Raw genomic sequence first — 17,405 nt, 5'->3', positions numbered from 1 at the left:
AAAAATATTGTTTTTTTTATGAATGGAAAGGGCCTGGGCTATACAAAAGAGTACTCTAAGTTGAATTGAAACTCAATTACAAGATTAAAGCAATGCATTCCACCAGCTATTACGAAATTATATTTAAAAATATCTATCGGAGGAGAGGAGTTTCTGGATATTGTCTCCTTGGGGAACCAGATCATGTTCTTGAACAGGAAACATTCCTGGTGTGACGACCCCGAGGATGCTTATTGATTCACCGTCAAGTGAAGGAGTGATTGTGGTCAATGTAAGAATTACCGTGGAATATGCTGAATTGTAGTTTGAGGTGAGCTTGCAGAACTCTGCAATCCTTATCGGAATGAAAGATGTTGCGGATAACATTCTTATTCTGGAATGGCATGGATTTGGGCTCAGGAGGGATGCACAGACCAGATATTTGCCCCCAAGACAAATTGTGGAAAAAATGTTTAGAATTCCACAAAGCAAGAGGTCTTGATTTCAACTTATTTCAGATGTTTAGTTAACTTCCATGTAGGAAACCGATTACATTTGTTGTACTTATTAGTGTGTTGAGTTTCGGATGAGATCATTTCAATGATTGGAAGGATGCCCGTTACAATGCGAAGAAATGGATTTCATATCGTGTCCAAATGACTTGCATCTCTCATAGTGGTACTGGGCCAATGGGGTCTGTAACAAATCAGTGGCGTGACCAAGTATTTAAAAAAGATAATCCCTGATGTCATCTGTGTCTCTTTAAAGAGAAAAATCTGAATTAAAACAAAGCAGAAAATTATAAGATAAAAATGTTAAAGGCCACAAAATGTGCATTTTGCTGTAGAAGGTTTCCCTTTGCAAAACAAATCATTCAAATTAGAAATAAATTAAATTGTAATTGTGTGTTAGCCTGTAAGGGCTAATGTATGAAATTTATTAATATTCAAATCAATGATTAGGCAAAGAAAGTAACGTGGCATAAACGTCTCTTTGATGAAGTAATTATAGCAATAATAAAACATTAAGGTCAGTAAGATTTAATTGCAACTTGAGAGTGAAACTAGTTTTAGCAAAGAACTCGTCTCAGACAACCGTGGCCTATTTTTAAATCCTTTGTATTAAGTTCGCTTGCTTGCGTGCGTGCTTGCGTGCTTGCTTGCTTGCTTACGACCATGCAAATCTTTCGGTCGTTTTTTAACCCACTTCCCGTGATCCAATCGAGCTGACATTTTGCACACAGACTCGTTGTGCGTGACAATTAATTTTCGTGAAAAAATTTTTCCAAAATTTTACACTGTTTAGGGAAAAAAATTTAAATATTTAATTACCAATTGCTTAATGCTGGCAGACAATCATCTGACCCATAGGTGGCAGCCATCTCAAGCCAGAGGACGAGAGGACTCTAGCCACCACGCATATAAAGGATTTAGAGTGAAAAACTTTGTTTTTACGGGTACATTTTTTTTAACTTCTGAAATGAGTGGTGGAGCAGTAGCATAGCCGTTTGCACACTGTGCTATAAATCCGGTGGCCTGAGTTTGATTCACAGCTATGGATATCATCAGTGGCGAGTTAACATCTGTACCAGCCTTTGCACTACCCACCACTGTTGACCAGCATGGTGAAGTATGGTCAAAACAACCTCCATGACTGACACAATGTGCGGAGCAATCATTTATCCAGAATATGATTGACAAATATCTAAAATTATACGTACTTGAATAACAGGACGATATAGCAAAAACGATTGTTGTACTGTACTTCTGTGTTGTACTAATTTGTGTTCCACGCCTTCACCAACACGCACTGACCAGCGTGGCGAAGAATGGTCAAACAACCCCCATGATGAACATGGCATGGGGAGGCTTCCATGGGGGAGGCTTCCGTCCAGCAGTGGATTGACAATGGGCGACCATACATTTGGTTGTTTGCTCAGCAGCCTTGTAACGGCTTGGCCATGTTAGGACGCATTGGAAACTGTCGTTATAACTATCACATTATTACATTATTCAGTAATCACTGGCACTACGTATACAACCTCTTTAAGATGCGCCTATTGGTGCACAATGTCCATGTTTTCCCCGCAAAGCACGCAAAGCTGATTTTTGTTTTTAATTCCTCGCCGCCGTTGGGTTGCCAATGGATCTGCGGCTATTTGCAGGGAGTCGCGGTTGCGGATGCTTCGGGCCGTCTCTCGTGCTGGGAAAGCTCAGAGACGCAGAAGGGTGCAGGCGCTTGCCAGTTCCACAGACGCAGAGCCGTGGCGTTTCACCCCTTTGTGATTTGTCGAGGCCAACTCGCGCATTACTCTCCCCCAGCTGCGGTCGTCCCTGCCAGAATCCATCAGCAGCCGCTCCCCACGGCTATAATTTTTAAGGGGCCTGGTATTGTTATTTTTAGGATTTGTCGAACATATTGAATAAATATGTGATGCTTCGCACAATATTAAAATTGATTTCCCTGGCCTGTCATGTTCTAACAATTATGGCAAAGGGCGCACCCTTTGCTGCAACTTTGCATTCTAAACTGGGGTCATTAATTCATCGTTGTGCTGGCCATGATCATGCGAGGAACTATCATGTAGGCTCACAATGTTTGCTCAGTCTAAATGGCTACCGCTTGCAGGCTTTGAGTCTTCTTTACTCATAGACATATTGAATTAATGCCACTTTACTTCCAATGAGGGAGGAGTAATGGTAGAGCGGTTAGTGCACTGTGCTATGCACCCGCTGTTAAATTCCCGTCGACGGCTAACATCAGAGAACGGCTGGACACGTTTGATTTTAATTTACGTTCACTGTTTAGTATATACGTGAACGCAAGACTTTCGTCGATTTAAAAATGTATTTTGTTAACATGACAGCCCAATCTACGATTTGAAGTAATGTGTGAAAATCTCAACATTGTGATTGAATAAAAGACGTGTGGTCAATATTTCTGATCTTTTGTAATTTTTGCCGTGGGATAAAATCAATCAATGTTTCCATTGCCTTTACACAAACGCAATGTTTCCTGGTGTAGCCATTGAACTAGAAATGTGCACTTTTGAGCACAGATTGGCAGTCGAAACAGCTTCTCCAGGAAGCACACAGCCTCTGCCTATATTCTCCATAAGACTCTTTAGGATTTCACGAGCCTGTCATTACATTTTTGTTTAAAGTAAGTCTTCATTTTTTCTTCAGTTTTGTTTTGTTTATGCTGGCATGATTAGTCCTGTAAAATAAAGAAATTCTTGAAGGTGTAGGAGGGGGGAAGGGGGTGGGGAGTGGGCAGGGGGGGGGAATCAGACGAACGAACAGAAACAAAACAGTGAAAAGAAAACCGCATTAAAACAAAACCGTTTGAGAGACAACACCAAACAAAGCGGGGGGGGGGGGGAAACACACGAGTAGAGGAAGGTTTGGGGCAAGAGACAGAACGGTGCATGGAAAACCCTTGGCCAGGACATCTTGCGATGCCGGGAGCAGATGTTTACCCATCAGCAGGCGACGCGTTCCCCGCTTGTCCACATCAACCACCGAGGTGGCATTGAACTCAGTGCTCTCAATAGCAGCCTCACTCCTTTCTAAAAACACAAACGGACGTCACAACAGCAATTAACAGGAAACTGAGGGGCCCCATTTGTTATGCTAAGCTGCAGACTTGGTCGGATTCACCGCATTCGGTGTTTTTTGTCGTGAGAGAAAAAAAAATGGTCGTCGAATTCACCGTTTACGGGCTGTCGAATGACGTCGTGACGTTAAAAGACGTTTCGCTAACTTTTTGAAAGGGCCTCCTCAGAATTTGGTGTACATGTAGCAGCTGGGCTATGTTGTTAAGCGCTAGAGAATGTTATGGCTGTAAAAAAAGGGCCGCGCTGAATTCTTCCAGCACAAATTAAACTCAAAAATGAAAAATAAATAAACAACAATGCATAAAAGGTGAATGGATGATGTTTGATCTACAAGGGAAAAGCCTAGGCTTAAGGCCTGGCCCAGTACACGATGGGCAAGCATGCATGCCAGGAGCCAAAAGCAAGGATGCATTTTAGTTTTGGTTCTAAGAGAGTCTGACAGACTAAGAGGCTGAAAGAGGCAGAGAACTGAAAGCAGCACAGTTAAAGCATTAAATAATGACGATGAAGATGATCATAATATAACGATAATAAAAGAACAAAGAATGATCGTGCGGGATTAGACAAAAGTTGCTTTAAAAGCAGCACTGATTGCCCTGCTTGTCTTTTGCAGAAATGCCACTCAACAGCCAACTTTGATCCAAATTGCCTACTACTCATGCCAAGAAATTAACAATGCCCCCGTCCTATGTAGAATGCAAAGAGTGTAAGGGAAAGGTGTTTTAAAGATTACGATAGGTCACAAATCGGTGTCACACACACAAAAAAAAAATTGGGTGCACTGTGTGCTGTGAGGTGCTAACAGTCCAGCGTTTTGGCCTTAAACATTTCACAAAGTCTGATAACTCAAAAAACGCCAAGGTGGTCTTTGAGTCAATCACACTGCAGGTGATCATTTAAATCACATCGATGAAATTGCCTTTCATATTTTTTCTTAACACTTTGTTTGCAATTACAGTGGTTTTTTTTAAGATTCACAATCTTGACCAATTAAAGTAAAATAAATGTTCAGTCAATAAAACTGTCTCATATACAAGCAAGACCGGAATTGTAATTATATGCCTGGACATGTCAGCATCATCATGTACAAAATAAAAAAATAATCATTGTAAAAGAGAAAACATATACTAACAAAAATGTAAGGCCCACCGCATATGAGCCACTGCTGCAGAAGTAAAAGCCAAGCCTAGGTCACATCATGCAGTTAGCGCACATTGAAAGAAGCATCTATGTACAGTGATGTGGAGGGGAGGGATGCTTGCATTGGTGGGGTAGAGTGAAGGATGTAGGGGAGGAATGAGGGAAGCCATCTGATGAGACGACAAGTTAGACGCTGTCGTTTTCCTTCTGCCTTTTTGTTAAGCTACATAACGTTACATCGTCTACAAGAGGGTGCGTGTGGGACTTCGTGGGCGAAGATCGCACAGCTTTATTTCTTTTAACACGATCTTTTTTTTTTACTCGTACGTACGAAGCAAAGAGGTGAGCGATGGGCGTGTGCGTAAGAGGTGAGAATGGTGAGGGGGGAGAGGGGAAGGCAAATCAGCATGGGTGTCAGGTGGGTGGAGCGGTGGTGAATTTAGCCTTAGCCTAACTATCACTCGGTTAATAAAAGTGGTGGATTATGTGACGAAGACAATCTAGGCACACCCCTAGCATGCTACATGTACTTTTGATCCCAAATAGAGTGTCGACTGCAATTGAGAGCCTCAGTGGTTATGAGATAAGCAAGGGGACGCAGGCATCTGCACCCGTTTGAATTTATTTAATTTGATAATTTAAAAACAATGTTTTTTTTCTTATGTTGGGGGGGGGGGGTTCCAAATTCGTTTTTTTTGGTTCGTTTTTTTCCTTCCGAAACAAATTCCTCAAAACGGGTTGAGGTTTCAGCAAGAGACAAGGCAGGCAATCAGCACCATGGGGCTGTTACCGTGAGGAGGTAGGTACAGAGAGAATCACAGCAGGAAAGAAAGAAAGGGTGACCTTAGGAAAAAAATATATATAAAATTAAAAAAAACTCGCTCTGATGTCTACAACAGACGCTGTGAATTTTTAAATAATAATTAAATACATAGAGAGAAACAAAATACGCGACTTTAAAATAAGAGGAAATAACAAACACACTGGTTTGCATGAGTGGGCAGCGGGGGGTTGGCGTTACTCAGCTAAAAAACCGCCGTGCTTGGAGAAAACACAAAACATTCAGGCTTAAGAAACGAGCTTGGAATCCTACGCTAAGCTTCCTACTTAAGCAAATGTTTTTTAACACACGGCGAAAGCCGCCCGCCTTAAAAGATATTTTTTTTAAAGCTACCGCACAAACAACAAAAAAAACCACACGTGAACTTTCTGTGCGCGCTTGAAAGAAAACATTTCTTCGTGCGACAAGAAATTTAGCAGGAACCGTTCACGAAAACAATTATTGGTCATTGCCATATATTTTTTGTCCCTGGGTTTTTTAACCGAATGTGTTTAAGAGGCAGAACGTTGCGAACAAACGGTAAGTCTTGGGTTTGTATGGGCATTTTGCTAAGATTGTTTTCCTTTTGCTAATTTGCTTTGGCACCTGGCTGGCTGTGCCAATCGCAACCTCTATTTTCCATTCATTCGCGTGTTGCCTCCGTTGTTTTAAGTTAGCAGAACAAAAATAATTGCAATAACGAGGCAAATTCAAAGTGAAATCCATAAAGTAGTGTTTGAATGAGTGAAAGCAAGTCCTGACTGTGCTACTATTTATAAAGACCCGTTTAAAAAAACATAACATTATTCTGGAAATTATATTTTTGGCAATTGTTTTTTTCAAAGTTAAAAGTCACTTTAGCCACGTATAATGACTTGTGGTTCAGTCTTGTCATCACATGCATTGTGTGATAAATCAAAATAAAACGAGTAACTATTTAAAACTTGTGTAAAAATTATATTTTTTAAATCACCATTTTTTTATGGAGTGCCAAACAAAATAACGTTGAAAAAAGAAAATCGTAATTTTTGTCGCAATTCCTAAAGGTGTAAACGCCAAATCTCGTGGCTGAATCTATCCGCGATTATGGAACACAAGCGGTAAACAGCAGCAGCAAATATAATCTTTAGCAAATCATGCATCCAATGCCACCAGATAAAGATTATTATTCCTCCATTCCTTAGGATATATTTACAAAATACAATAACCAATCCCATAAAACTGAAGATATGTGTACATTCTAGTGGCACCCTTATCGTAACAAACACATATAAACATGCGCTACCTATAATAGAGATAATGTAATGCGTATACAACTACTGCAATGTTAAGAATCTAACATGACTAAGTGAAACAATCTCCTAAGCTAGACTTCCTCTCACCACGAAAAAAAGCACATTCCGATTTGCTGATTGGCTCATCTGACAAAATATTTTGGTTAAGATTTGGTCAATGAATCAAGGATGAGAGGTGGCTTAGTAAAGCTTTAGTGTGAGGTATGGCATGATGCAGCATTGTCAGTAAACAAGACTTTGATTGGGAAAAGAAAGACTTTGGTTAAAAACTATGCCTTACCAATTGTTAAAAGCCTTGGCCTTGTCCTGCCCACCAACACAGCTAGCACCAAGATGATAAAAAGCTTTCATGTCATCTACATCTCGTTCAAGAAATCTTTTTTTAAATACAGGTATAGACGCATTTAGAAAAAAATATTATTTATTTCTTAATCTTTTTAACAATTTATCAGTGATTGGTGAAACCAGTATCTAAATAAGACTGTACCTTGACTTGCATCGGAAACCCTGTCCTCTCCTCTCTTTCTGCCTACGTTATCTGTATTTCAATAAAAACATCCGCCGTTAGTCAATACGGCATTAAATGGAGAATATAAGAGAGAAAAAAACCAAAACAATCGACCAGTGTTTGCTTGTTTTGCTTTAACGAACTTTCTCGCCATCAAAGACAGAGCGGCTCAGAGCCGGCGTGTGCCCGTGGCCTGCGTCCGTGCGCCACTTACCGATACAAGTCTTCCCGTCCGAGTGCAGTGCGTAGTTTTGGTGGCAACCGCATACAGGCCCATCATCCGTGTCGTCACAAGCATGGTGGCACCCTCCGTTGCCGTGGTTACACGTCACTGCAGAGCCAAAGGACCACCCCATCCCCCCCACCCATCACCACCACCACCACATCGCCCCCAACCAGCACCCACCAGCAGCACACACCCGAACGCCCCGCACAGTCATCGCAACCACGCGTCAGAAGAGAGGACACAAAATGAGGTAACTTTCACATATTGTACAGGCACACGTTGGCTTGTTTATGTTCCAGCCCGCTGGTGCAATGTGAAAGTGTATTCGTGTTAACTTTCATGTGTTCGTTGCCGTGTTTCGGTGAAAATACCGCGCCTCCCAATTGAAACACAATGGAGTATTGACGAGAGGAAACATATGTGGGCAATTTGACACGGCGTGCATAAATGCGTTACGGTAGCTTGTTGTTTCGTTCTAACCGCTGCACGATGCTTGTACAATTCTGCCATCATATCGCGTCAGAGAAAATGCTTCATTTATCTCAGCTGAAGGACCAGCAACTTCATTCTGTATGTGCTGTCATGCTTGAGTATATGATAGTGCTTAGTTGCAGTGATGATCAGCAACTTAAAAACACAGCCCCATGGCACACACACAAAAGGAACAAATCGGTACCTTTAGACATCTGATATATCTATATTTTTAAAAAATATTGATGGCCATCATGGAGGATCATGGGTATCACTGTTGACGAGACCCAGAAAGGTTCAAAACCAGCCCAGTGTTTTGTCTGTAAAGCAAATGCTGCTGTAAAGCATATGTCCATGATGCCAGTAGACTGATGGCTGAAACACTGTTTTATTTCTTTCAAAGGAAAGGTTTTTTTGTTTGTATCATATTGTCTGAATAAGTGTGTTTGACATATTGACTGATTCTACCTCAATGGCAAATATCACACCATCTTGCTCTGTGCCAAACAAGCCGAGGAAGTTATGCCATGTGATGTCGAACATTGCGAGTGTGCAGATACAAGATTCTTTAAAAAGGACCTGAGCTGCTTAAGAACAGAGACTTTCTGAAATATTCTCGTTGTGAGGGGTGGCACTGCATAACCCGTTTTCACAGGCTGACTAAAAGCCACAGACACATCAACATCACTGACATCATTTTAATATCTGCTGTGGCCTGCATATGCATGCGCTGCCCACATATGTGCCACGGGCTGCGGCTAATCACCTTGTTCAGACCCAGGGAAGTTTACACCATAACCCTCGCCTAGTCCACGATAACTTTCAGGTGCAAATGGTGCATATGCAGTACGTATATTTTGTTTTTCCAAGAGGGTGGAAGATGGATGTAGGGAGGTGGGAGATGGGTTGATGAGCTCGCTGGACAAGTGGAAGAGCAAGCAGGGGTAGTGGAGATAAAATGTAATGATTATGCACTGCCTAGACATTTTCTCCGTCGATTCCACTCTTTGAAGGGGATGCATAGCTTTTCGTGAAATTAAAAAAACTGCAAGCTACTTCGCAGCTTGTTTTCTTTTATTTTTAACCATTGTGCCGCACAGCTCACCGATGTGTTTTTTTTGTCGCTGTTCGGCACGATGCTCGACGTTTCGCTTAAACAAAAATGTAATTTTTTTGTTATCTTACTGCAAGCTTCGAGCTCCCAGCACGTTTCGCAAAATGTTTGGACATCGTGCCGAATGACACGCTGAACAGCCCGAAAAACCATCGGACACTTGTAAGCTCTGGCAGGAATATATGTTAGCAGGTGCACTGAGAGCTTTTGCTGTATGTATATATGCATGTTGAACTTCTTTCGCACCGCACGTGGCCAACCGTGCTCATCGGAGGGCAAGATCCAGAGGCACGCCTGCCTTTCTCCTAACCTCCAATCTCACGTCACCAAGCTCAGCGTGGGCCAAACTCATTCCACCCGCCCATCTTAGCCCAACTGGTTGCTCTGCCCTGCCCTCCCTGCCACCCTTATTACCACCACCAGTTCCCTTAAAAGCAGCAGGGCCCCCACCATAAATGTCACGATGGTCGCCAACCCCTGCGTGGCGGTGGCGGTGGCGGCGGGGCCCGTGTTTTATGCCTCTATTTCAAAAGGTATTGACGCAAGCGGAGTGCCGGACACAATGGGTGAAGGTCCTATTGACTCACGTAGACAGTCGCGCTTGTTCCGTGCCAGCTCAAAGCCTGGCCGGCATTCGCATGCCACTCCCTCCTTGGGCGTCTCGATGCAGATGTGCTGGCAGCCGTGGGCCTTGTTCATGCAGTTCATGCCTTCTGAACAAGACAGGGGCAACGGAGTAAGTTTTAATGCTCAGCTTGGTACACACACACACGTGTTCGCATGCAACGACAATGCTGGAGCTGAAATGTAAATGCATCGGTCGGTCAACATTTTGATTGTTGTTATGTAACTGGGAGATCAAATAAATCCGATTTGAGACACATGATACAATGGTGCCTCTTTGGCAAGGGCGACCTGGGATACATAGAAACATTTTAAGTACACAGAATATACATATTTTTAAAAAGGTAAATGTTTAACAAGGCTAGTCTAACTTTAAAAACATCATTGAAGACAAATGTGCATCAAGATAAGTGAGACGATGAAACGCACAGACAAATTTGGAAGCCATACAAAAAATATGACGTCATTTCTGGAATAAAATTGACGAACGATAGGCAAGTACAGCATCCGCATACCCGACTCGCTGGTGACCGATGCATAGTCAGATATGTGAAAAGGTCAGATGTGATAACGTGTAAAGAAAATTACAGTTGCACCGCACGGCACAAATGCTGCACTGGGTGTGGGCGGTTAATTTTCCCGGGACGGATAAGTGACGGTCGGATGTGCGACGTACTATATACTATACCACGTGAAGCGAAGACAAACATTCAACACCCCTGCAGATCTATACTCGTGCCCAGCATTATGCACTAACTTAAAAAAAAAACATACTCTGGACCAGAAGGATTCACTCACTCTTTTTTTTATTTATGCATATGTGAAATGTTGTTCAAGCAAAAAAGCTCCAATAAATATATCAATAATAATAAGATGTGACCTTGTTACCAAAAACACCGGAAACGTGTTTATTTTGTTGTACATAAAACGGGAGTGGTTTTGGAGAACGTGGATTAATTCCATCATTTTTTATTCTATGAGCATTAAACACCTGGCCCATTACATAATGTAACAGGAATGCTATTCACTGTTTTGCGTTGCTAAAAAAAATCGTTGGTAAATAACATTTTAAAAATAATATGATTCCAGAATGAATATCACCGTTGCAGCTACTGGAATTTGATGAATGTGTCCATGGTTTAAAACGTTATTTTAGCAACTGATCCCAAATATTTGGAACAGGTTTTTTTTTAGCATCATGCTTCACGGATAAGTAAAAATAAATTGATGTCATATGCCTATGCAAATATAGAGTAACATTTTTACACGAAACGTTTTGCAATATAAACAATTTTCATCAGAGCGTGCGCACTGTGCACTGAAGTATTTATTTACAAAAACAATTTTCACGCGAAGCTCATAGCAAAAAAAAAGTAAATTGTTTTGACGAGACGTCTACGGCTTCCCTGCTGGAAATAGACACAACCCCTAGATACGAATCCTAAACAAATCTATAAGTCTGCCTTAAAATGCCGGCACCCCCTTCTCTCCCCGCCCCCCACCCCCCACGACCCCCACTCCAATCATCGCTCCCTTCCATTCTCCCCGGCGAAGAAGACAAGGGCCGATTGTAGCCGTTTTCAGCTGGAGGAGTGGAGAAAAATCGAGCTCGGCTACAGCCCTGTCAACTTCAATCCCAGTCTGTTTATGCGCAGATAGAGAGCCCACGTTACCTCCCCTCTCCCCCACCAGCATCGTCCCAGCCCAATGATCCTCCACCGATTCTCCCTCACCACTGCCCCAGCCCCCTTCGCAAGCCTCCACATGCCGAACGGACACGAACGGACATTGCAAGCCGCTGACCAAACAGCCCGACAGCCCAGCTCGCTCTCCTCAAGCCAGCCGCTAGTGGAGGCTCGCGTCAAGTACGTCGCAAGTACATTGGCGATGACAGCTATTTTATTTGGCGGGTTGCAGCAGTGTGGCATGAGAAGTCTTACTGCAACAGCTGTAGCCATGCCCTCTGCATGCCATATCGCTCGACTGCACAGGAGATGCAGTGAAGAATGACAGTTTCAAAGAAGCAGCAGCAGCAGCAGCAATGCGCTTGAGAAAATATATAACGGATTGAGAACGGCTCCTGGGCCAAACATCATCCGATTCCTTTCTTGTTGAGTGAAAACCTCTTCATTTTTTTGCATGCCCCGTTTTTATTAACCTCTGTATTGCGGCTGAAGAAACACACGTATAAAGTGTTTGTTTAGGCAAACGGCATTCATCCAGAAATTTACTGCACGCAACTATTTATGACCACTCTGTCCTGCGGCCATAATTCACAAATTTTAAACAAATGATAGCGTTTCCTACTTTTAGGTGGTTTAGCCGCGCAGTCCAAAGGATTTCAGCCTGCTGAGAATATGTCAACAAACACCTTTTAAAAAAAATATTCCACACAAGAGAACAATTGTGCCCCAGGCCCCATATTTTCTTGCATGCCACCGCACCATATAAAAGTGATAATTTTTTTTTATTTTAAGCGTTTAATAATATTCTCTCAAGGTTTATACAATGATGACGTTTTTTTTGTGTGTGTCAAAGTGTGGTAAGCGTTTTAATAAAGGTCATATAAGCTTCAGGCACACCGCATTTCAAATTGTTTGGAACAGAATGTGCATTTGGCGACTCTTCAGACAGGGCGATGTTATGTTTGGTTATCCGGAGAGTCCTGTTAGCCTCGTGTTTTCCTTTCCCATCCATAACTCTCCCTTCTGGCCTTGGTAGGAGTAAAATAATATTAAAGGTGTTTTTTTAATATATATTTTTTTTCAAGAGCCATTTACTTATTAAAATCGAAGGCTTATATATATTTATTTAAGCTAAATAAATCTAATTATTTACCTTTCAAATGTTATTCGGAGTCAGCAGAACGCCGCTCACGCGACCTTGAGAAAAATGCGAGCCTCCTTGGGGGACACAATGCCATCTGCTATGTGCCAATGTGGCCAAGACCATTCTGAATGCGCCGCCCGATCTCACGTGATCTTGGAAGCTGAGCACCGAAACAGCCTGGTTCATACTTAGATGGGAAACTGCTTGGCAGCACCTAGTTATTATACATAGATCTGGGCTCCGCGGTGGCCAGGAGATTGCGTTTAGAACAATGGGTCCTCGAATTTATCCGTGCGCAGTTTTGGGTTGCGTCCGCGCATATGCAAGGGGGTTTCTTTCGGTACTCTGGTTTCCTCTCGTACGATGAGAGCTCATAAAAGCAACCACACGAGGTTTTTTAAGGGTTAGATCGCGGAAATATATAAATGTGTCGTTTAACCCGACACCACCCGACATAGCAAGTTAATAAGTTTTGTCACTGATTTAAAGCTGTCGTGACTGCAGGGATTCATATTCTTGTTTTTATTTTATTTCATTTTTCTTGCTGTGGATTTCACACCTGATGATGATTACTTGTGTTGCAGTCGAAACGTCGTGAGCATTTTTATTGTTTTATATTTTTATTATTTTATTATTTCCCTTCTACTTGACTTTACCGAAAGAACCAAGAATATAAGGTTTCGATTTAAAGCTTTCGTGACTGCAGGGATTCATCTTCTTGGTTCTTTCGGTAAAGATGAATATAAGGTTTGTCACGTGAACAAAACATGCCAATTCGTTACTAGTCCAGCAACACCAGTGTGTTGGACAAACCTACTAACTGGCTGTGTTGGGTGGTGGCGTGTTTAAAGACACGGTTTTTTGCACGAGATGTAACCTAAAAAAAAAACCTCCAATGGATGATATTTGTCACGAAAGCCTACGTGTTAAACTCATTTAATTAAATGAATCACACATCCCAATGCAGCAGGACAACTCTTGAGGCAAAAGTCTTGAGACTCGGTGAGGCTTTCCTGGGTGAATGGAGAGCAATTATTATTATAAGCATGGCGCTCTGTGCCCATGTGCAAACAGCTGTCTTATACATTCAGTGTTCAGTCACCTCAATTAGCCACACCTGGTGTTGGACATTGGGAAAACGAGGAGCATATGGAAAGTGTAGCTCAACTCCTCTCGCTTACGCCCTTCAACGGGCAGTGGTGACGCTTCTCCGTCATATTGATCTCAGGTTGGAAATCCTCTGACGTTCGTAACGCTAAGAGATGAGAAACATAGCTCAGAACACCGAGCTCTTCTGAATTATTGTAATAAAACAGGTGCCTCCGATACCCAAATGCATATTGAATATTTTAACAGTGTAAATAACATTCTGTAACAATTAAAAGTAAAAAAATACACTCATTTTGAATGTTGCATAAGTACAAATCCACTTCACTGCATGTCTTTGACAGCTTGTTAAAGCTTAGAGTAAAATAATATAAACAAAGATGAAAACATAAATTTTTTAAAGATTGCCTGACTTCTCATTATTTTTTTCTCTTTTCTTTTTTGCATTAGCAATCATTCATAAGTGAGTTTGTCTGAACTTTGCAGGGAGTTCCAAGATTTCACTAAAATTTGTCGATTCCCCGAAGATAAATCACCACAATAAGACGAAGGGCCAGCCAATAGCCCCCTCTAGAATGGCAGCCAAAGGCCCCGGTTTACAAAGAGGTCAAAAGGCATATTCCTCGCAGCCAAAACAAGATCCAGCCAAGGAACACAAGAAAACCCACTTTTTTTCCCTCCCCTTTCCCCCCTCGGCCTTAGCCGAGATATTTTCTCCGCTCGCTGCGTTACAAAAAAAAACAATCCTGCTCTTCCGTGTACCATTTCTTACTTGGTATTTAAAAAAAAAATTGCCTCGCGTGAATTACTTGATGGAAATGCAATTTCCGTGTTTAATGTGGAAAAATGAAATGAATATTGGCATGTGTACAAATGTAATGCTTGATGTCTTCTGTAATATTTTAAATGTCGCGGTTTACTTGCCGCCACTTGCACGTATATTTCAGTTATGTAGAATATAGCAAAACTTGTTTTTCCTACTCTTACATATAAAGGATTAACGCAAAGTTGCCGTACATCTTCATTGCAACAGAGAGCACAAATTTATGTTTTTTCCAAATATTGGCAAATTCTCGCAGTGATCTCTTGATGATATTAAATCGTTTTAGAAACATGAGGCTACATGCACTGCAATATATCTTTCAACTAAACCATGAATACACATCCAAGTTGGCAGAGACATTTAAACACGAATGTAATACGCATTAAGACAATGACGACATTTGTGAACATAATTCTCCGCACAAATTGGCCATTATAAAACAATAATTTACAACCCTTTTGTTAACTGACCGCTGGATGATGACCTCCCCACAACACTGTGGGAATCATGGGAGCTGTTCGACCAAACTTCATCATGCCAACCAGTGCAGGATTGCTGAAGGCGGGACGCAGGATCGGGTCAGACAACAGTCGCACTGAAGCTATCCGAGACCGGGAATCGAACTCAGGTTACGGGGTTGATAGCGCAGCACGCTTACCCACTGTGTCACCGCTCCACGATTTAACATCTTTAAAAAAAAATTGCAACAACAAAGAAATGTAAAAAAAGGCCCGTTTCAATAAATGATTTAACCTGACCACATGGTACAGACTGATGTTTATTCCAATGAAGGTGGGAACGGTTCATACTTGGAATGGAATTATTTAATCACACGCATAATGACCGCTGAAATCCGGAAGCGCTAAATGGTAAAGTGCTGCCGGTCATTGATGAATATCCACAAAGGGGATGCAATGAATGGCTCATACAGCACTCTGATGTGTCTTGAGGTCGGACCAGCGTGCTGTTCGACATCGTGTCAGATGTTCTGGTAGCTCCACGTGCTGCGAGTTTCTTCAGTCCCCGCAGCACATGGACCCAAACGATGGCACAAACGGTGGCACAAACGGTGGCACGAACGGTGGCACAAACGGTGGCACGAACGGTGGCACGAACGGTGGCACAAACGGTGGCACGAACGGTGGCACGAACGGTGGCACGAACGGTGGCACAAACGGTGGCACGAACGGTGGCACGAACGGTGGCACAAACGGTGGCACGAACGGTGGCACGAACGGTGGCACGAACGGTGGTACGAACGGTGGCACAAACGGTGGCACAAACGGTGGCACAAACGGTGGCACAAACGGTGGCACAAACGGTGGCACGAACGGTGGCACAAACGGTGGCACAAACGGTGGCACAAACGGTGGCACAAACGGTGGCACAAACGGTGGCACAAACGGTGGCACAAACGGTGGCACGAACGGTGGCACAAACGGTGGCACGAACGGTGGCACAAACGGTGGCACAAACGGTGGCACAAACGGTGGCACGAACGGTGGCACAAACGGTGGCACAAACGGTGGCACAAACGGTGGCACAAACGGTGGCACAAACGGTGGCACAAACGGTGGCACAAACGGTGGCACAAACGGTGGCACAAACGGTGGCACGAACGGTGGCACAAACGGTGGCACAAACGGTGGCACAAACGATGGCACGAACGGTGGCACAAACGGTGGCACAAACGGTGGTACGAACGGTGGCACAAACGGTGGCACGAACGGTGGCACGAACGGTGGCACAAACGATGGCACAAACGGTGGCACAAACGGTGGCACAAACGGTGGTACGAACGGTGGCACGAACGGTGGCACAAACGATGGCACAAACGGTGGCACAAACGGTGGCACGAACGGTGGCACGAACGGTGGCACGAACGGTGGCACAAACGATGGCACAAACGGTGGCACAAACGGTGGCACAAACGGTGGTACGAACGGTGGCACGAACGGTGGCACAAACGATGGCACAAACGGTGGCACAAACGGTGGCACAAACGGTGGCACAAACGGTGGCACAAACGGTGGTACGAACGGTGGCACGAACGGTGGCACAAACGATGGCACAAACGGTGGCACAAACGGTGGCACGAACGGTGGTACGAACGGTGGCACAAACGATGGCACAAACGGTGGCACAAACGATGGCACAAACGGTGGTACGAACGGTGGCACAAACGGTGGCACAAACGGTGGCACAAACGGTGGCACAAACGGTGGCACAAACGGTGGCACAAACGGTGGTACGAACGGTGGCACAAACGGTGGCACAAACGGTGGCACAAACGGTGGCACAAACGGTGGCACAAACGGTGGCACAAACGATGGCACAAACGGTGGCACAAACGGTGGCACAAACGGTGGCACAAACGGTGGCACAAACGGTGGCACAAACGGTGGCACAAACGGTGGCACAAACGGTGGCACAAACGATGGCACAAACGGTGGCACAAACGGTGGCACAAACGGTGGCACAAACGGTGGCACAAACGGTGGTACGAACGGTGGCACAAACGGTGGCACAAACGGTGGCACAAACGGTGGCACAAACGGTGGCACAAACGGTGGCACAAACGGTGGCACAAACGGTGGCACAAACGATGGCACAAACGGTGGCACAAACGGTGGCACAAACGGTGGCACAAACGGTGGCACAAACGGTGGTACGAACGGTGGCACAAACGGTGGCACAAACGGTGGTACTAAACTAAAACTAACCTGATTTTATTGTACCCAGGTAAGGCCCACTGAGCTGTACAGCTCTTTTTTCGGAAGCGAATTGACCACAAATGATAGCTCAACGAAGTGGCTTATCACGTGCCAATCTATAGTAGACAAATACTCTGAA

At 43.6% G+C, this 17,405-nt stretch overlaps 1 protein-coding gene across 5 annotated transcripts in view; it reads right to left on the bottom strand.

Moving 5' to 3' along the window:
• Positions 1-17,405, bottom strand: part of SCUBE1 (signal peptide, CUB domain and EGF like domain containing 1) — a 178,984-nt gene that overhangs the window by 90,402 nt on the left and 71,177 nt on the right. The window contains exons 5-9 of one of the 5 annotated variants that reach the window (XM_078601518.1): positions 9,757-9,882; positions 7,573-7,689; positions 7,338-7,388; positions 7,131-7,172; positions 3,458-3,547 (exon numbers count right to left, since the gene is read on the bottom strand). In XM_078601518.1, coding sequence (XP_078457644.1) covers positions 3,458-3,547; positions 7,131-7,172; positions 7,338-7,388; positions 7,573-7,689; positions 9,757-9,882 — 426 coding nt within the window. The remainder of the gene's footprint in view (positions 1-3,457; positions 3,548-7,130; positions 7,173-7,337; positions 7,389-7,572; positions 7,690-9,756; positions 9,883-17,405) is intronic. The other 4 variants (XM_078601519.1, XM_078601522.1, XM_078601521.1 and 1 more) reach the window with 4 other exon arrangements.

This window comes from Lampetra planeri, chromosome 16, assembly GCF_965212315.1.
Source record: "Lampetra planeri chromosome 16, kcLamPlan1.2.h2, whole genome shotgun sequence".
NCBI classification, from domain to species: domain Eukaryota; kingdom Metazoa; phylum Chordata; class Hyperoartia; order Petromyzontiformes; family Petromyzontidae; genus Lampetra; species Lampetra planeri.
Note: the sequence above shows the minus strand (reverse complement) of the source record. Positions and strands in the feature narration are given on the sequence as shown.